General features: G+C 38.8%; 1 protein-coding gene across 1 annotated transcript; it reads left to right on the forward strand.

The window, feature by feature from the left end:
• Nucleotides 1-663: 663 nt before the first annotated feature.
• Nucleotides 664-17,987, forward strand: LOC140337143 (mitogen-activated protein kinase 12-like; the record flags this gene model as incomplete). The annotated part of the gene is given in 11 exon segments (XM_072420712.1): nucleotides 664-793; nucleotides 1,194-1,252; nucleotides 4,341-4,452; nucleotides 8,825-8,854; nucleotides 10,325-10,372; nucleotides 11,421-11,535; nucleotides 12,261-12,332; nucleotides 13,098-13,177; nucleotides 13,656-13,734; nucleotides 14,826-14,999; nucleotides 16,145-17,987. Coding segments are annotated over 11 exon segments (961 nt in total), but the record flags the coding sequence as incomplete, so codon positions are not given.
• Between the last annotated feature and the right edge of the window lie 246 nt (nucleotides 17,988-18,233).

Genomic DNA, 18,233 nt, shown 5'->3' on the forward strand with positions numbered 1-18,233 from the left:
GACTATTTTTTTATTTACCATGGTTCATGCCAACTGGTGGTGAGGGCAAAGTTAGCAGAGGAAGCACTTTACCAGTACATAGATGCCTATTCAAAGTTATACTTGACAAATCATGATTCATTATAGGGAGCTCCCATGACAGTACAGCCCCACATTCAGCAAAACTGAAATCAAGGCAGATTTTGACCCTGCTAAAGGCAAATATTGGGCCTGATTTATTAAAGCTCTCCAAGGCTGGAGAGGATACACTTTCATCAGTGAAGCTGGGTAATGGAGCAAACCTGAAATGGGTTTTTTCAAAGTAATTTGCTATTTGCTAGCATAGTTTTAAATCCTGGACCAGATCCATTCCAAGTTTGTTGGATCACCCAGCTTTACTGATGAAAGTGTATTCTCTCCAGTCTTGGTGAGCTTTATTAAATCAGATCCATTGACTCTGCTAAAGAAGAGGGAGGAGAATGTGACTGTCCTCTGAGTTATTTTCCGGAAGGGATACGCAATCTGATCTCCTGCTGTTCAGGTCTGTTCATATTAGAGTATATTTAAGCCATTTACAGCTTAGCAGTAAATCAAGCTCCAGAAAAAACTGTAGTTTTTAACTTGATCTCATTCCCCTGCTGGATGCAAGTGGTAGATACAATAACTTACCATCTTTTCCTACAGCTCAGCCAAGGACTCAGTGACCGGAGAACGTGTTGCCATTAAGAAACTGCTGCGCCCATTCCAGTCTCTAGTTCATGCAAAGAGAGCCTACCGGGAGCTACGCCTTTTAAAGCATATGAAACATGAGAATGTAAGTCAGCAATACTAGATCAGACAAAGAGGATGCAATGTGGGTGTTGCTGAGAGCAGCCAATCAAATATAATTTCATTGTGTACGTTGTGTATGTTATAACATGAACATGAGCAATCATCAAAGATTTCTGTGTATAACAAAGTTGCCAAAACCTAATATGGCACCATCAAGCTGGAAGACGACGTGGTTTTTTTGCATGTATGAGAAGCTATGGCAAGGTTTCACTGTTCTTGTTACAGTGCTCGTGCAATGCCTGGCCTCCTCCAATGCCTGGCCTCCTTAAATTTTAGACTTCTCCTCTTTCCATTCATTTAAGTTTCAATGCAATATTTAACATAGTTTTTGGCTAGGGTTTTCCTTTAATCGAAGGCTGAGCTCTTTCTCTTCTTTGTTACAGGTTATCTCCCTGCTAAATGTCTTCAGCCCCGATGACTCCCTGGAATCTTTTCAGACATTGTAAGTAGGTCACCTACTACTCCAAATTTCATTGGACCCAACTGAAAATACCTTTCACTTTTTGTAAAAATTAAATATAGTAATACTGGTGTGTTTGCTTGGTAAATTGAGCACCTAGGTACCAGGCCTGATACCCTTCCGCATTTTATGGATGTGTCCTCTATTTCTGCTTTAAATAAATAAGGTAATGGCATTACTCATGCATTGGCAACCAAAGATCAAAACCAAGAAGGAAAATATATGTGTGCCCCAAAAAACACCAGTAGTTTTGGAACAATTATTGTTTCATATTCAAAAACCAAAACATACATACAAAATGTTATTCATTATTCCTAATACACTAAAAAAACACCAAAATGTATTACCCCTCCCTAGAGGTAACCCCGTGTGTGACTCGGGGTAGAAAAAAGTTGCTAAAAGTGGTAATCCTATGGGAGGTAATAGTAAATACAGCCTTACCTGATCCGCCGATGTCCCGTGCGTCCATCGTTACAATCTCCGTCTTCTTCTCTCTTCTTCCGGCCCGCTTCTGCATCCGATGAGTCACGGGGGAGTTCCCGATGACGTCGGTGCGTGTGTTGCATGTTGCTGGTGGGGCGGGGTGGGAAATTCAAAATCCATATGTATTGCATTCAATACAAAATACCTGTGTTGAATGCAATACATTGGATTTATATGTGTAAAAGCAGTACATTGTTTTCAAGAACATTTAATTTACAGTATATATAAAAGTATGAGTATAATATGTATTTAAAAAAAATACATAACATTTTTTTTTAAATATAAAGATTTTTTAATTTATTCAATTTATTATTTTTACATGATTTTGTGTTTCAAACTTTATTATACTCATACTATTATATTATACAGTAAAATAAATTTTCATGAAAAACAATGTTCTGCTTTTAGACATATAAAACTGGAAAGAAATGAACCGGTAGGGAGGTTAAAACACCTTTCAATCACATATCTTAAAAATTTGTTTTTGGATGGTTCATATGCATAAAGTATCGCTTGATCATATTTCAAATGGGTGACGTGTTTGGCTTCCTCAGACCAAACAAAATACATACTCTAAATTATCAAGATAGAATATATAGTAGTTAGCATTTATAGCACATTTTTTTTATTTAAACACATTTACAAACCAAAACTGAAAATTACTTGTACTTTTTGATAATCCCATTCCTGAAATTAAGGAATATATTTGTATATTATACCCAATACATTGTTACAACAAACAATTAACCTGGCTTTCTCTCTTTCTTTCATTTTGTGTTAAATAAAGTAACATCAGGTTATGTGGCTCCCTTTGACCAAAGGAAATTGATAAGCATTCTTCTTCTTATCAAACTTCAATGCCCAAAAGATAATATATAATAAAAAATTATGAAGAAAGACATACCAATTTTTGGTTTTTGAATATGAAACAATAATTGTTCCTAAACTACTGGTGTTTTTGGGGGCACACATATATTTTCCTTTTTGTGTGTGATAACTAAAATTAATAAAGTAGTGGAACCTCTACTATGGACAGATTTTAAGATGCTTAAAATCCAACAACACAATGTGTCCAAATGCCCCATTTTAATTTGTTGGCATAGAAGAATAAAACCCCTACAAGCAAGCTTGGGACTTCGGCTAAGTAGGCCCAAAATGTAGACGTTGGTTGAGGATCTCAGAAAATGAAGAGATAGATATAATCATGTTTTTCTCTTATGTAATGTCCATTAAAAATATAAACAGAGAAAACATTTTCCATATATTCCTCACATAATAGATCTACATTTTTACCTCCTAATTAGTGTTGGTGTTCGAATTCGGGTTGTCCTTATATTTGACCCGAATATGGCTGTTTGAAATCGGATAGACGTGGCCCGAAAACACAGGATTCGACTTTGCAAATTTTTGTGTAAAAAATTTTCCTAAAAAAGAGGCTTTAATGTTGAAGTAATTTATTGAATGTGTGTGATTTGGGTAACATTTTATTTTTTTTACAGGTTATCCCACAATGACAGGAGGATTCCCACGGCTGCACAGTGTGTCAGTGGGGGATCCCAGGCACTAGAGGTTAAATGAAGACAAGTCTCCCCATTCATCACCTCTAGTGCTCTGTGATTGGCTGAGGAAAGGTAAACCCTGATGACAGTTCAAGCGACATCAGAATTTTCCCTTCCCCAGCCAATCACAGAGCACTAGAGGTGATTGAATAGGGAGACTTGTCCCCATTTAGCCTCTAATGCCCGGGGATCCTGTGGGACTCCTGTATTCTTGGATGGGGAATCTCTATCCAAGAACATATACTATAGTTATGCTAGGGCTCCAAGAGCAATCAGGGGAGCGGAGCTGGGAATATCCCCCTATTCGATCGAATAGCTGTCGAATCGAATAGTGAGATACTCGACAAACACTACTACTAATACCTACAACAATAAAAAAATCAAATAGAATGTACACAACACATTGTGACCATATCAATATGATAATGTTGCAGCTGGAATTCTATGCTTTTGTCAGATAATCTGCTTCTTCGAAAGAATAGTAGGTGGTATGTAGGAGTAAAATTTTGTTACCTACATAAGCAGGAATGGGTGACTACATGAGTTATTTGAATGGTTGGTTTGCTAAATGATCATTCTATTGATCCTTCATTGTTCATGAATATAAAAAGTGAAAAAGTAAGCCAACCCTACACTGGGCTCAGTTAGACATTGACAATTAAATATCAGTAATTGGCCCTTTTGAGAAGTAGCATTCAATGTAATGTCTCCCCAGTGTGTTTAGTGAGTCATGGCCCAGTTGAACATACAATATCCCAGCCTAATTATATGTCCCCAAAGGACAGGGACAATCTGTGCCCCATTGGGTTAGATTTTAGATTGGGTTAGAGTGCAATGAGTGAGATACATGGAATCCATAGTTCTCTATAGGCTAAAACTCCATTAACTGGGGAATTTCATTTTGCTCCCAATGGCTGAACATAAGGGCACCTGATAGAAAGAATGTTAAGTATATTCTGCTAAGGAGGTCTGCATCAAAGTGGACGTGTTGCATTGCCCTGCATATAATATATATGTATGCTTTACAGTTACCTTGTCATGCCATTCATTCCCCTGGACTTAGGACGGGTCATGAAGATACAAAAACTAAACCGCAGAATGATCGGATATCTTCTCTACCAGATCCTGCGTGGACTACAGGTGAGGAATTCCATGATTGTTATAACGGCTTCTAACATTCTAACTCTCTTTTATAGTGAGAGGTATTTATAACCTATCTGTAACATTTTGGATTTCCCATCTCTTATGGTCCCAGTGAGAATGAACTCATAAAGTGAGTAACTCTCACCAATGAGGACACAGAAAGGCTGATAAGTGTTTCAATCCTTCCCATTAACCTTAAAGCAAATTTCCAGATTTTTTTGTTTCTTAGAAGAATAGATTGGTACCAAAAGTTACTTCTCACAAGGTTAAATAAAATGTCCACACCACTGCACTTTACTTAAAAATATATACAGTTCAATCCTTCGTAAATTACACCAGCATTAGTTTTATGTTCCCCTCTTGGCCAGTTGCAGAATACAAGCCATGGAGAGGCCAATTTATAGGCTGTAATGTGCAGGCAGGCCAGGACAGATTTGGTTATGGACATCACGGAGGTATTTTGGTGCCGAATCTCGGGTAGGTATAAAACTGTGGAAAAGGGGGGTGGATTACTTTAGTTTAGGGACAGAGGGCACAAGGATATCAGTAAAACAAACAAACATGTATATAATAGTTTTATTATACTAAACATTTATATATATGTGTGTGTGTGTGTGTCCATTGGAGGATTTCCACCTCTTGCCCTGATAACATCTCATAAATGTAGGATTTCCTACCTCTTGACGACTCGTGATCACCAGAACAAATAGAAAGATGAATCTTCCCAGCAAGAACACAAAGCATTAAAAATCTAACACAGGTTCTAACCTTTCTAAAACAATTAAAAAAAACTTTTTGATTTTACATACATTTAAGGAATTCCCACAGAAAATGCACAAAGTTTAATGAAACAGCTGTTCAACATAGTTCATATGTTCTGCATTGAACTTGAACTTTCGTATGGGAAAATAACCTAGATATTGTCAGGGGACAATGGAGAACAAGCATAATGTTATAAAAACATCCCAAAACAAGAAAGGGGGGATTACATGGACGTTCCCATGTGACTTGCTGCCAGCCTGTTCACTTGGTTTATTAATGTCACACATTACTTGTTTGTCAGCCCAACTTATCAGCAGCTCCAGACAAAAAAAAAAAAAACACTTTGCAAGCATTCGACTTACGTGTTCAGACACATCACGGGACTGAACCATTTGTGTGCCTGTGATGGAACAAGTTCTGAGCAGCCAGAGCAAAACTGTGTTTATGAGTTTATAGGAGTCACATAAGGATTGATGATAATATAAGATTTAATGAAATGTTCCTGTGCTGTTAGTTTAAATGTGAGTGTTTGCAAGGCATGGTCAGCATCAACCTAAAAAACAAAGAAATGAAAGCGCTAATTAAAAATGTGTTACTTGCTCTGCAGTTTGCAAAGCTTTATTTTCAGCTTTTTTGATTAAATCTGTTTATACTACCTATATCAGTCAGGTAGAAGAAAGTCAGTGGAAGCAACTGAGCTCTAAATAGCAGTTGATGAGAGATCCCATAACCCCTATATTGTGCTTTATGTATATCCCAGCCAGGATGCTATCTGCAAAGAGTTTGTATGTTCTCCCCTTATTTGCATGGGTTTCCTCCCACATCCCAAAAAACATGCAGTTAGGTTAATCATCTTTCCTTAGACTGTGGTAATGATATATGACAATGGTAGGGATATTAGATTATGAGCCCCTTAGAGGGACAGCTAGTGACATGACTATGGACTTTGTACAGCGCTACGTAATATGTCGGTGCTATATAAATACTAGCTAGAAAATATTCCGCTTGCTGTTTCCGATCGGCAGCTGACATAAAAAAAAAAACTGCAGCAGATTGTCTGCAGTAGCATGCATTGCATACAAAACAAACACCGGGTTGATAAATCATGGTCTATGGCTCAGGTTTGTCACTAGTATTAAGAAATATGTTTATTTTACATTTAAGTTGACCCTTTTTTAAAAAAAACAAGAAAGTCATTTCTCTGTACAAGTTCTCAGGAGGAAACTTCTCACTGCTTGTACGGAGCCAAGACCAATGCAGAGAGGAAGAGTTATGACCGAGCTTCATCGATTTGTTCCTGCACTGTAAATTTATTAACACCTCTGCACTGCAAGACTTCTAAAAATCAATCAGAATATGCCGTGTAATAATAATAAAAGGAAGCTGAATCTCAAATGATTATTTTGGGGTATTTCCTATAAGAAATGATTAATAGGTCAGTGTTCACGCAGAGTTTAATGTCTGCCCCTTTACTTGCTCTTATCAAGATCAGAAAGTCAGAAGCAGCTAATATCTCAAGAATATAAATTGCTTCTTATCGTGGCCTTCCATTGTGTGTGTCATTTAAAGTTTTAGGTCAAGCAAAAAAAAAGTATTTTTTAGTTTTCTATAGCGCAGGGAAGGATTAAAATCTATGTTTAGTACTATTTGGGGCTCAATTAAATCTACCCCCCACTTTCTGTCTCATTGACAAGGAGGGTTCTAGCCTTCCCCTACTCTGTCTAAAAAGTGTTTTCATTTCTCTCTGTGCTACTGATGGAATCGTCCCCTTCAGTGTTTTTCAACCTTTTTACCAGGGAAGCCCTGCTATAATTACTATATACATTAGTGTGGTGATCAGTGGGAAGAATTCCTCTTACATTGTTCAAGGAACCACTAACAACCTCTGGAGGAACCCTGATTAGAACCTTGCCTTACTTCTATGGAGCACCAGATAGCAATAAAAACCTGCCTAATACTTCCACACCTGATACAAAAATAGTTTGGGCAAGATGTGCACTTTAATGTAAATGTCTTATCTAGCCTAAAGGGTTGGAGCACCTGTTTAAAGAAAAGGGCCCAGTACTAAAGATGGTCGTACACCTTGCAATCCAAATGTGCAATCTCTATTCAATAATCACCAATGATGATGCCAGCATAGTTCTGGGGCCAACGGCACTTGGTAGAGCCAATGGCATGACTCCAGTGAAGTTTTTAGTGTAGGGGCATTCCTTCCACTGGCCACAATTTTGGATGCTTTTCTCCCCATTGACCGCAACAAATTGGTTTTAGCAGGGGTTCCTTGAGACCTGAAAATTATTTTGAAGATTCCTCAGGGGTAAAAAGGTTTAGAATGCCTGGCATGCACTATTAGAGGTATGGGAAATGATTGAAATTTTCCTGAATGAAAACTAACTGGGCAATATTAATAGTTTTATTACCTTTATGGAAATTGTTTCCAAAATCAGTGGGAAGGCTGGCATAAGTCAAGGGATCCCCAAGCCCCGGTTTGCGTGTCCCCAAGCTTCGGTATGCCTCCCTCTGACAGATGGGCTGCGAGAGCAGCAGTGGTCCGCAACTCTGGTCGATGCACCCCCTAGTGAGGCAAGGAGAAGGACCCCTCTTGGGGGGGGACCATCGGCCGGAGCCGCGGACCATGTCTCCCGTATGCAACGCAGGCTCAGGGCGGTGGGCAGGTTGTATCTTTGGACACAACCCATCCACTCACCCATCGCATGCTCAGACCTAGGATGGGAGAGTGGGCGGCTTCTGGCATCATGACGTCACTCTGGGAGAAGTTTCTTCCCCTTTGAGTGATGCATGGCTCATAGACTTAGTGGTCTCTAGCGAGCTCCAAATGGTTGGGGACCACTGCTCTATGCAGTACAAAAAAATACAGCTGCCAGTCACCCATTGGCCATTGGAAAAGAATCACTCAATGATCAATGAATTATACAGCCAAGATTCATTGACAAAGGCGCTATTTTTTAAAATAATTTTGCTGGCAGCAATATTTTATTGTATCAGTGTTGCCTAGTGTATGCCAACTCAGACTCACTGGGATCTCTACAATCATTGCCATTTCATTGCCTTACAAATTGAGCACACATTATTTATACAACTGGCCTTATGGGACTTTGGATGAATAATAGGTGTAAAGTTTTTGTAAAATACCTGCATTAGCATGCCGCAGTAGGTGGGCCAGCCTGCTCTATCCAGTAAGGAAATAAATAAATGTCTTCATTGCAAGGTCTAGCATCTCTCCTGCCAGTAGGAAGCGAATTCCTTGGAGATATTTATTGCTCAGAGGGAGTAAGAGACAGAAATAATATCATTCTTGCTGGTGTATGTTTACAGTTGCCTCCTACTCAATAAATGGGCCGTATCAGAGAGGAATGCTGGGTTCACTGTACATTCCAGGCCAGTCTAGCTGTGCTTATCAGATCCCCAAATAACAGACATTTATCACAACTGTCAGCAGGCCACGCATAGTGCTCCCGTTCATGTAACCAGCCATAACCCGTTATATATTTTATATTTCCCATATGTATATAGCCCCGACAGCTTTTTATAGAGAATGAAGCATTATTTTAATTTTATTCATTTTATTTTTCTCATTTTTTTTCAGTATATTCATTCTGTGGGTGTCGTACACAGGGTAAGTTGGGTTTAAATCCAATATACAGTCTCTTCCTGAAAAGGTCTTGGCAACATGTATTTAAAATTGGGAAGTTGACAGGACTTGACCGACTGTCACCCAATGTAGCCAATTACTGTAACCGACATATTGTATCCCTTCAGATGTCAAAATAAACAAGGAATATGATTGGTCTCAATGTTCAAAAGCTCCACTTTTGTTCCCGATTTCTTTGCTATAGTTTGCTCAGGTCACCTCGCTCAGCCACCACAGTATCAGCTTTTCTAATATCCACCAAACTAAACATGAGTTTCTTGTAACTACAGATTACATTCACTATATATAGATTCAGGAGGTCTGTATTATGAATATCACAATGTGAATTCCAGAATTTTGACATCCAAGCATTTTAATGCATAAGACTTTTCACAAAATAGTTTAATAGAGCATTGCAATACAATAAAAGATATGTATAAAGTGTTGCATCTCAGATTCATCCAAGAATATTCAGATATTTACCAATAAATGCCTAGTGCAAGCCATTCTTTCCCATCACTCCCAGTATCTTCTGTGACAGCAGTTGCCAACCGATGGTCTGGTCTAGCCGGTGCGGCCCCCAGCTGGGTCCTTCTCCTGTCCCCCCGTTCATGGCCCCTGTATGGTCACAACCCGTCCACTCCATCGCAGGCTCAGACCTGCTTGCTAAACATGCTGGGGGCACAGAAGCGCAGGGCTTGGGGAAGTTTTTTCCCTTTTCGGTGGCACACGGCTTCCAATGCATGGGCGGTCCGGATTCCATGGATTTAGTGATCTGGGTGGTACGAAAGGTTGGCAACCACTGCTCTATGAGATGCGAAAGGGAAAATGTAATCACAATGGCTGCATCAATCAATATAGAAAATAAATACCTAGTTGCAGCAAACATTCCTTATTTGAGACAGAAGCAGAGATGCAACTCAGCTTTACAGTATACAGGGGGCACAGAGTAATTTTAGCTGCATCAGTGCACATATGTGGTTTAGGAGCCATGTGCTGCATACTGTGCCATGTGTGGCGTGGAGACATTCATACTTATTATTACTCAAACACACCTACAGAGTGCATTGTGCTGCACCTCGGGACACTGCACTATATATGATGCAAAGCACTCTTGAAAATAGTGCAAGTCCAATTCTTGGACCTTTGTGGAGCATTACACAACCAATGCAAAAAGAATGCCCTAATGCAGTGCACATGGGCTACATAAATGTGTAGGCATGTGCATGCACTAAAGCACTGCTGCTGGCATGCTGCACAGAAGGACCCTTGCTCTGTGTTTAGAAACAGTGGTCTTAATGCACAGACCTGGAAACCTCTCCAATAAGTAAATCCCCATGCTGATTGGAGAGCTATTGATTCGAACCTCTACAGAAAGACCACTGCTTAACAAACACAGCATTAGTTTTTTTGTGCCCTAATTATTTATCATATGTGTGTTTTTATATGTTGTAGGACTTAAAACCAAGCAATCTGGGGGTGAATGAAAACTACGAGATTAAGGTATGGGATTAAACAACACCCATCTGACTATTACAATACTACTAAGTGAGACTAGTATTTCCCCCTCTACTTGAAGTTTTGGGTTTGTTTTATTGTATGGTGTTTGTCAGTTTATATGAATTCCTTATCAGGGCTGAGATATCACAGGTAATCTCATCCTAATATTCCCTGTACCCTCCATTGTGGTAATAGTGACATGCAGTTAATTTACCCAGTTATTATTCCAGTGGCCATTTGTGGGATGCGTAGATCTAGATGGGTGGCAGTGCTTTGTTTTATGGTTTATTTGTTGCTCCTTTCTTAGCTGCAAGTTCTTACTTTTCCTTTGCTCCCTTCCTCTCATGGCAGGAGCATGTGACTCCCCACAATTCTCCCATATGACAGCATTAGTGCCTCATGATTGTCCTAGTGCTGCCATATGATGGTCAAGAGACAAACCAGTGTAAGCTTCAAGTGACTTTGAGGTTTTACTTGACTTTCTTTCCTCCCTCCCAGAAAAGAGCAGAATGAATCTGAAAGAAAAATTAAGAATCTGCTGCTAGGTAAAAAGAGGTAAAATTGACCTATTGGAAAGCACAAGTTCACCTAAAAGAAAACCTTAGCCTCTCACAATAACATATTACTTGATAGGAAAACTAATCACCCATAAAACATAGTCGGTTTATGAAACTATTAAAGACGTATTAAGTAAAAAGTAGAGCTATGCGCAAAATGGAGTGAGCCATAATGTCCAATCAAAACTCCCATATCCCTGATGTAAGTACAGACTTTTGGACAAGTGAACTCTACATTATTGCTGCTCTTTCAATGAATTATAAAATAAGCCCAATACAGTCTATTAAATGTCTGAATTTCAAAAAAATGAGGCACTGAGACATCGGTTCATTAACCGCACTATTCTAATGCAGTTATTTCTTTGCATTGAATTGTACATGTTATGGAAATCCCAGCAGTAGCCTAGGGGCACACTCGTAGACCAGAATAATTATAATCTAATTATGCCTAATGGAGCTTTTTGTATATCAATGAGATTCATTTCTGCCTTTAGATTTTAGATTTTGGGCTGGCTCGCCAAACGGAGAGTGAAATGACTGGATATGTGGTGACACGCTGGTACAGAGCGCCTGAAATTATTTTAAATTGGATGCACTACAACCAAACAGGTGATCGGAATTTTTAATAAGTGTCAGAAATGCCAGATATTTAAAAATGTAGGGTAAATTTACCCTGACAGAGTTGCCAGCTAGCTAAAAAAATACTAATTGTCAATGTGGGCAAGGTATCTGATCACTTTAAAAATGCAGAGACATCATTTTCATCAGTTCTTACTACTAATAAAGTATAAAGCTGAAGTTTGACCTGCTAATATTTTGCCATCCACAGTTCTTCCATTTCACCCACATCAACATGCCAATACATTTTCAATAGAACCCTTTTTGTCTCCATTATAACCCAATGGCCCAATTACATCATCGCTGGGTCTTTGTGCTTCTTTGTGCAATACAAGCCGGTCATGGCTAATGGAAGAGGAAACATTTATGCTGAGCCTTTATAATTGATAGACTGAAATCCAATGAATGAAAGGGACAGGCAAGGGGCAAAAAGGCTGGGGAGCAAAGGCCTAGGTGCTGCGAAACATCATCCAGCCAGGAAATATTGTGGGCTCTGTTTGATGTGTACACTGTGAGAAGGTTGTGGTGAAATTGGAGCATATGGGTTTTGGTTTGGGAAGGAAAATGGGTCAACCCAAGGAAATCAACACACATATGAGCAGATATTACACCTTGCAGTGACAATGAAGGATGATATTGCTGGCAGTCTGAATGGTTGTTGTAGGCAACTACTTTCTGCGCATAGTACGCTAACTTAACTCTTGCTTCCTTTACAGTGGACATTTGGTCTGTTGGATGCATCTTGGCTGAAATGATTACAGGCCGTGTTCTGTTTCCTGGAGGAGACTGTATCCTTTTGTGAGCTTTGGGTGTATATCAGCACCAGTTCCAAAGCCAGCTTTAGAAGCTCCCATTTGTCTAACTTAGCAGGTTAACTTGAAACTGATTACTGAACAATAGAACTTGCCAAATATCCAAAGGGCCAAGTGATGGTGTCTATGGAAAATACTCACCTTACCTGCATTTCCTCATAGCTCCTTCTCTATCGGCATCTGGTTCTGGGATTCTGCAATCCAGCAATGCAGTAAGGTGATTCCCACCAATTATTTGATACTGTTCAAACCTAGTGGTTGGCTGCTAGGATTTGGCATTATCACAGGGGAGCAGATAAAATGCCCCTCCAATCCAACGTGAGGCATACTAGATGCCAGGTAAGATATGTATATGGAGGTTAGAAATGCCCTTTCCAAAGACATTGCCATCTTGTCCAGCATGGACAATGTAACAGTGTCTCTTTAAACAAAAAAGTACTACCTGCAAACAAAAAAAAGCTTCCCCATAAAGCAATTCTCTATTAAAGTCTCTTCTGAAACGGTTCTTTCCAGGAGTATAGATTGCCTGGGTCCCCAGCTGAACTGTGTTTTTTTTTTCCGCCAACCCTTAGCACCCCCCGGGACACAGCAGTGTCAAATTATGACCCGATGGTTTGATCCCAATCATTATAGTTATCCTTATTTTGCAGAAAAGATGATTTTTCTGGGAAAACAATGAACTTCTTGAATTTTAGAACCTGTCCGATCTGTGACGTATTTTGTTCTTAACACGTATACTAGATTTTGACGAACTGAACAAAATTATTGAGGTCATAGGAAGTCCCCAACCATCATTAATCAACAAGATGGAAAGCAAGCATGTAAGCACCTATTGAAGATCTGCATTTAGCTGTTGGTATAAAGGTTTCTCTTCTGTGACCATTGCATTGCATCTAGTCTGAAAAAGCATAGGTATTGGCTTCCAGGTCCAAGTGCTGCATCCTGGGGGCACATGCTCCCCCATACCTAAAAGCACCAAGTGCTTGCAAAGTGCTCTAATGGAGCCACAAAGTGGCAGGGGAATAAGGGAAGGTTTGATTTGGTGGGGTGAATGTTTGGGCAAAGGGACAAATTAAAGCCCAAAAGCTGCCAATTGCATATTTACTGACTGATGTTTTCTAAGTGTGTTTTGTTGAAATATTTTTGAGTTGCTGTCTTGGAACATGAGCTCATTAAAGTAAAGTAATTTTAGCACTTTTTATTTTCTGAATGTTTGGTACAGGTCTGTTTGTATTTCTTCCCCCAAACATTATTCAATACTTGCCCATATGACTAGCAGCCTTTTGTTTCTCCATACAGGCTCAGGATTATTTAAAAATGCTTCCACCGAAGCAAAAGAAGAATTTTAAGGAGATTTTCCCAACAATGACTGCACCAGGTATGAAAACCACCTGAAAGATAACCTGTTATTCACACATAATAATAGGAGTGAGTGGGTGGTCTGTGAATTTGGTGCATCCCTATTGACCTCTTTGAAAGATCCCTGACTGTAAGATTCTGGAATTTGCAAAGCTCTTCTTTCTTTCTTATATGGTGTGTCAGTGATCTTACTATCTGGCCTTGTCAGAAATGTTTAGATCTGGAATTAGGCGGACAGTCCATTCCTTCAGCAACACGTGTATAACCCAAATTTTCTTTAGTTTGGATATACATAGTAAAAGTTATAGTTTAAAGTTAAGTATATTAAAAGTTAAAACCCCTACAAGATTATTTATTTATTTATTTTTTTGCTGTTTTTTGTTGAGAATGATGTCTTTTACATCCAATTCCAGAGATGAAACTGGAAGTAAAAAGAGATCCCTACAATGTCTGGAGAAATTCACAATTGTCATCAGAACAGGTGTTCCCATTAGAATAGTTCTCCACCTTACCTTGGTTTCTTTTTTTTTTGTTTTTGTCTTGGTGATAATGGTCACCAGGACAAAAAAGAGAAGGGTACATAGAAAACATTGCAAAACTTACTGGTTTTGACCCATCCCTATTCTATTCAATGGTAAAAGAAAAAAAAAGGCACAATTTAACCCACCTCTAACCTAAAGACCCCTCCATCACAATCCTTCCCCAGATGCCTACTTATATCAAATCTAATAGCAAAGCCTCTGACCCAAATCTTTTTACCTAAGCGGTTGGACCCCTTCTCATAAAAGTCAAAGTTGTCGAAATCTCTTACTTGGCAACATAGAATGGACCAAACCGACTGGCCAGAGGTTTAAAAGATTCCGGTGATACAGGGCCATTCGGTACAGGAGGTAGGTAAGAGCTAGGTAATCATGATGGGGATGGGCCAATCCGACACAGAAAGTTACCTACCCAGAATATTATTTTTTAGTTTGGTGATAGGGTGAAATAAGCTTTGACTTAAAACTTCAATACCTGACTGTGCATAAAAAAACACTTCAATTCAGAGCAAGGTTGGCATTTACAATTCAGACAGGTAGTTCATCATGTCTTTCTTTCCCCTCTTACCAGAGATTGATTTGCTGGAAAAAATGCTGGAACTGGACCCAGAAAAAAGATTATCTGCAACAGAATGTCTGGCACATCCATATCTAGCAGAATACCAGGACTCGGACCCTGACTCTCCAGTACAGAAATACGATGACTCCTTTGAGAGCCTGGACCTTAGTATCGCAGAGTGGAAAAGTAATGTATTTTTTTTTTTTTTTTTTTACAATGATTATTTTAAATACAGCCAGGACCACACAACAGAAGCCAATAAGATAGACAATTAAAACAAGGCACAAGTCCAAGGTGGAAAAAGATTTAAGCACACATTCCAGTGGATTATAGAGCCTTTTATATTTGGAAGCCTGAATTATAGAAAAGTACATGTAAACCCAACCAGTAAAATCTACAAGTTTTAACATGTTATTATCATTTCAAAAGTAAAACTATTATTTTAGGAATCTGTAGATAATTAAAATAATTCCTGAAATTCCTGTCTGGTCCAGGTTCAGGCACTTTCTGCTATGGGGTGACAATGCTCCGTTGTTTTCCAACCTTTCTCCTGTATGGGTACAAAAAAGGTACCGAAGGTCCAATGGCAATTGAGATAACTTCCAGTGGCAGATGAAAGAACGAACAACGCTGTTCTGTTCCATAGAGGAGGGTACCAGCAAGCAGTACCTTGCTGTGCTCTCCCCCATAGAAGTGGTGGAGTGGTGAATTGATAAAGGACGTTGGGGGATCACTATATACATGCTCAACATGTCCAAGAGTCAAGCTTGTTAATGTGTGCACGTAGCTTGAGATTCAACCTACAGAACCCAACAAACGTTAGTAACACACTGAGCTGCACATGGGTAGCTCAGTGTACATACAAAAGAAGAATGTGAACTGAAAGGCATGAAGACTTTCCAGTCAAAGTTTACAGTAAGGACAGAGAAAAATCAGGTCTTCTCCATTGCAAGTCATAGCTTTGTTACGAGTTGTGTAAATTCTAGGAATGAATGGACAAAAACACAATCTCTTGGTAAGAAAATGTCCCCTTATATGTGTGTGATTTGTTTTTTTTTAGCTGTTTGCTTGTATTTTATTCTGCTAAGGAATGATAATTGTTGTGGTTATTGCTGTTACAGAAGTCAATTCCTAATCATATTTTACTAATTTAAGAAACCAAAGAATTTTAGTTTATATGGTAAACATTTTTCCCCAGTCCCCAGTAACACAAAACACATTTTAGCTATGTCTCCAGCATTTATTTATGTAGTGAGATTTTAATCTGATTATTTTATTGGTAGGTTGTCCAGGAAGTTTCAAAGTTCTATTTCTCATTTGTGTTTACACAGGTTTAAGTCACATGGAAATCATGACATTCGATCCCAAAAACCCAAGCCAACGTGCTACTTGACCACATTGGCGGAGTTCCTTGCCATTTCCAAGGGAACCGCTGAATGGGACTTTGAAGAAGCTCCAGAACATTTCAGTATTAAAGCAATAAACAGCCTGTTTCATATATAGCGGATTCAAGTTGCAGATCGAAGTACCTTATTTCTTGGCATTCCTAACATGAAGATGTGCATTTAACATTTTGTGACCTGCAGCTCTGTTACCAGTCCTATCAAACAGTTTTTATTACTATGTGGGATGGTTAATGGCAGACAGACATTTTCTGCTCCTATAACTACTTGGGACTACATCTTTAAAACTACATCTTAACCCTGTTATACTCACCTGTTCCTGTTCCTTTGTAGGGTACCACCATCTTCCTTCTTCTTATTCCAGTGGCCATCTTGATTGGCTGGACCAGGACAATGTAACTCAGGGGAAGCCGCAATTTCCTAATATCCTGGCATCCAACGCCAAGTTGTGAATGCTTATTGCAGAGGGAAATTGCCTGTCCTTTGCTGCAATAAAACCCTGCCTGATCACAAATTTTAAAGTGGAAATTTAGTTTCACATTAGGTTCTTTGTACCCACCTACTACTGCCGGAATAAGCATATTCAGACTAGTGGTATTTCACCATGTAATTTATCTTCCTTTAGGCACCTACTTACTGTCAAACACTGGTTGCCCTAAATTTTAACTAACTGTAGCACCTGTTAGATAAAGAATAAAAAATGGCCCCATTTGGCCCAATGTTATCCCTGTTTTTGCAAGTGGTTAAAATGCTCAAATGCTTTTGCTGCTTGCAAAAACAGCTAGTGTGAACATGGCCTAAAGTCATCTCATATTTACTGTGAAATGTTTCATTTAGGAAATATTATGGAAAATGCAATACTGGTTCTTCTTGCTGCAGCATGAAGATTGAGATTGTGGTGGTGAAGGGAGGGGTTGCAGGAAGATATATCTTAGATCTGGAAAACCAAATCTGGTTTCGAGCAGGCTATGACTCAATATGTTTTGAACTGGGATATTTGACTTCAATAAACTGACTACTTAAAGTATATATAAACCCCAAAATAAACATTTTAGTTTACTAATCCTTGGATGTGGTGGCTACATTGCTTTTTTTTGCTAGACAAGTATGTTTTCTGCATGTCCTGTTTAACCTGCCAGAGTCATTGGGCCTGATTTATTAAAGCTCTCCAAAACTGGAGAAGATGAGAGAACCTGGGTGATTCAGCAAATGAAATGGATTTCCTAAAAATGATTTGTGGTTTGCTGAAAAATGTTTTCAATCCTGGACCAGATCCATTCCAGGTTTGCTGGATCATTCAGATCTCCCATGCTAGTCTATCTTCTCCAGTCTTGACGAGCTTTATTAAATCAGGCCCAGTGTGTTCTTGTCATTTCTTCTGTACTGACCTGCTACCGGAAAGCAGTGTTATTAGATATCCTTGTTATCTATGTAATTAAATGACAAGGAGTTGTGGTTTGTTTGTGAACCAAATCAGTAGACCTGGAAATTATCTTAGCCAACACATCAAAGGAAAGAAAATCTGCACAATATACATTTTTTGTTGTGTAATAAGCTTTACAATTACATAGGATTAGCATTTTTGTTCTTGTTTTACTTTATATATCTGAGTCATGTCTAACATTGTCATAAACTGAGAAACTGCTGTGAAAGTCTTCATGACTCATGTCACCCCATAACAGAGAAGCAAAATTTATGTTTCAAATAGACTTATTGTAATATGACTAATAACTTTGATATTGGTAATAAAGAATGTACTAAATTAAGTACAGTCCTGAGTTCTGTATGTTTTTTGTTTCATTTGGGTTCAATGATGCTTTATAATGGAGTTTTTATACTCAGAAACATCTCTTCTCTTACCTAAACCAATGTTTCTCAACCAGGGTTTTTCCAGAGGTTGTTGGGGGTTCCTTGAGCAATTAGCATTAGTTTGTGCCTCTCAGTTCATTATAAATGACACCAACAATCTTTTTGCTATCTGTAAGGGTGACATTATTTCCACTGACCATCACACAAA

This window comes from Pyxicephalus adspersus, chromosome 8, assembly GCF_032062135.1.
Source record: "Pyxicephalus adspersus chromosome 8, UCB_Pads_2.0, whole genome shotgun sequence".
Taxonomy (NCBI): domain Eukaryota; kingdom Metazoa; phylum Chordata; class Amphibia; order Anura; family Pyxicephalidae; genus Pyxicephalus; species Pyxicephalus adspersus.